The sequence below is a fragment of the Columba livia genome, chromosome Z (assembly GCF_036013475.1).
Source record: "Columba livia isolate bColLiv1 breed racing homer chromosome Z, bColLiv1.pat.W.v2, whole genome shotgun sequence".
Classification (NCBI taxonomy): domain Eukaryota; kingdom Metazoa; phylum Chordata; class Aves; order Columbiformes; family Columbidae; genus Columba; species Columba livia.
In genome coordinates, this window is record NC_088642.1 from 49337424 (window position 1) to 49339892 (window position 2469).

At 57.9% G+C, this 2469-nt stretch overlaps 1 protein-coding gene across 1 annotated transcript; it reads right to left on the bottom strand.

The window, feature by feature from the left end:
- Window positions 1–232: 232 nt before the first annotated feature.
- On the bottom strand, window positions 233–1969 carry GADD45G (growth arrest and DNA damage inducible gamma). The gene is made up of 4 exons (XM_065045747.1): window positions 1811–1969; window positions 1589–1690; window positions 1278–1491; window positions 233–900 (listed from the first exon to the last, which is right to left on the bottom strand). The coding sequence occupies exons 1-4, from the start codon at window positions 1861–1863 to the stop codon at window positions 790–792; spliced, it is 480 nt and encodes a 159-aa protein (XP_064901819.1). The 5' UTR covers window positions 1864–1969; the 3' UTR covers window positions 233–789.
- Between the last annotated feature and the right edge of the window lie 500 nt (window positions 1970–2469).

A 2469-nucleotide genomic window follows, 5' to 3' on the forward strand; every position in this document is an offset into this window, starting at 1 on the left:
GCAGCTCCCTAGTCTTGCAAGCTGTTGCGATAAGCAGCTGTTGCAGGAGGGTGAAAGGTTGAATTATCAACTTGGACAGCACAGCTCTTCGTTGAGCCGGCCCAGGAGAGAAAGTAGTTGAACAATAGCTCCATTACCATGGAGTGTACCTTTGATTACAGCACATAAGCAAAACATCAGTGGTATTTCAGTAACATGCCTCCCCACCCAGTAAGCGAGACACTCCCAGGTATTAATTGTCAAAAATTTATTATGAAAGCTTCAATAGCAGCAAATATTTAAATAGAAATTATTGCATTATTAAACCAGTTATGCAGAGTGACCCAAGAGGCCTGTTGAAGTCTGCCCACTTTGGAGTCTCAGTAACCAGTCCCTAGTAGTCCATAAAGTATTGAAACTTAGTCTTCTCTGTGTTTTGCAGACAGAACCAACAGTTTCTAGTTACAGTACTCTGTCCAGTCCTTCTGGAAAGTTTTGGCCCACTTCCCCCAACCTTCTCTCTGCCTTCTGAAACAGCTCCACTTAACCAGGAAACTTGCAGCACTTCTTTCAGTTCCATGGTATGTCAGCCTCTCCACGGTTGCAGCCTACTGGGGCTCACTGGTGAGGCGAGCTGTTCTCCTCTTTCTCCTCTGTAAGAGCCCACTGCATGCCAGTCTGAGTGACTTTAATCCAGTCTCTTGACCAGGCTAATCCATGGAATCAGCAGCTTGTTGCACATTTCGGTGAACCTATGCCACGCTGAGAATGCAACAAAGATTTCAGCCTCCTCAATGCACTGGGTCACCATCACTCAGGCAGGGTGATTGTTGGCACCCAGTCATTTACATTTCGGCTCTCTTCACAGAAAAAGTTCAGCTTTTCTAGAGCTGGGTCCTTCCAGCCATCCTCATTTGGATTCTGCCAGAAAGAAAAAAGGTTGCACATCATTAGTGCTGCAGGCCAGCTGAGGTCATCACAATATTTACAGAAGCCTTAGACTAGGAAGCAAGGCATTTGTCCTGACACAGGCAAAGCAGCGAGCAGAGACATTACCCTTGTGGACAAGAGAGGAAATCCACACTTACGAGAAGTGTTGCCTACTACTACTACTCAGCTGACTTGCTGTACAGCGTGTGCCAAGCCCCCTCCCCTTGCTCAGAAGAGGATCTGACCACCAGAGGAAGATGGGTCCACCCCGAAAGGCTCTGACTGTCCCATGCAGAGAGGCCAGCAGCAAAAGCACAGCCCCGGCGGCCAGAGCCTCGATCAGCACCCTCGTCCCGCAGGACACTCACCGTGATGAGGATACAGTGGAGGTCCCGTGGCTCCCCAGATTCCTCGCTGGGCCCCACGATGGCCGCCAACTTGGCCACGTCGTTCACCCGCACAATGTCAATGTCGTTCTCGCAGCAGAAGGCCTGAATCAGGGTGAAGTGGATCTGCAGGGCGATGTCCCCCTCGTCCTCCTCGTCCGCGGCCAGCACGCAGAACGCGACGTTGTCCGGATCGCTGCGGGAGAGGAGCGGCACGTTGAGCCCGGCGGACGGCGTCACACGGCCCCGCAGCCCCCGCCAGGCGCCCCCCGATCCCCGCCCGCCGTACTTACACATTCATCAGCTTGGCCGACTCGTAGACGCCGGCGGTGAGGCAGCCGCGGCGCTGGGCCGACACCAGCAGTTCGTGGAGGGCCTTGCCGGCGCCCTGCATCCTGCGCCGGGAGAGAGCGGAGAGTCAGCTCGGCGCCGCAACCGTTCCCGGCGGCCTCGCGCTCCCCTGCTCCTTCCCCGCCACACACCGCATCCCCGGCCCACCCGCCGCCCGGACGTACCAGTCGTGGCCCGCAGGCACAGGCTCCTGTCCGTGGATCTCCTCCAGAGTCATAGCAGCGAGTCCCCACAGCGCGGCAGGCAGCCAAAGCTCCGAGAACAACCTCACCGCAGAGCTCTACAGCGCTATGAGGCACCAACGCGCCGGCCGCCCTATTTATAGCCCGCGCGGCTGCGGCGCCGGCAGCTGGCGGCGCCTCCTGGGCTCCCATTGGCCGGCAGAAGAGAAAGGGGGGGCCATTATTATGCTAATCAGCGCGCGCCGGCGAGGAAGCGTGGGGGGGGAGGAGGAGCGGGTGGCTCGTGCCTGAAGGCCACGTGGGGAGGGCGCGCGGTGGGGGCGGGGCGCAGGCACACGCCGGTCCGGCCGCCGGAGCCAGCGGTGGCCGTGGGGGTTCACCCACCGGGCAGTGACGGGGAGATGCTGTGTGGGCTTGGAGCTGACAATCCAAACAGTGCAGGGGGCGAAACTGAAACAGGAAAAAAAAAATGTATAAAAGTTTTATCGATACGGTTTCAGTAAATGCAGATTCCCTGCTCCCGGGAAGGGACGGCCCTTGCAGCAGCCCAGGCTGGGGAGCAGCTCTGTGGGGAAGGCCCTGGGGACACGGTGGGCAGCGAGCTGGGCACGGCCAGCCCTGGCCCTGGCTGCAGGGAAGGG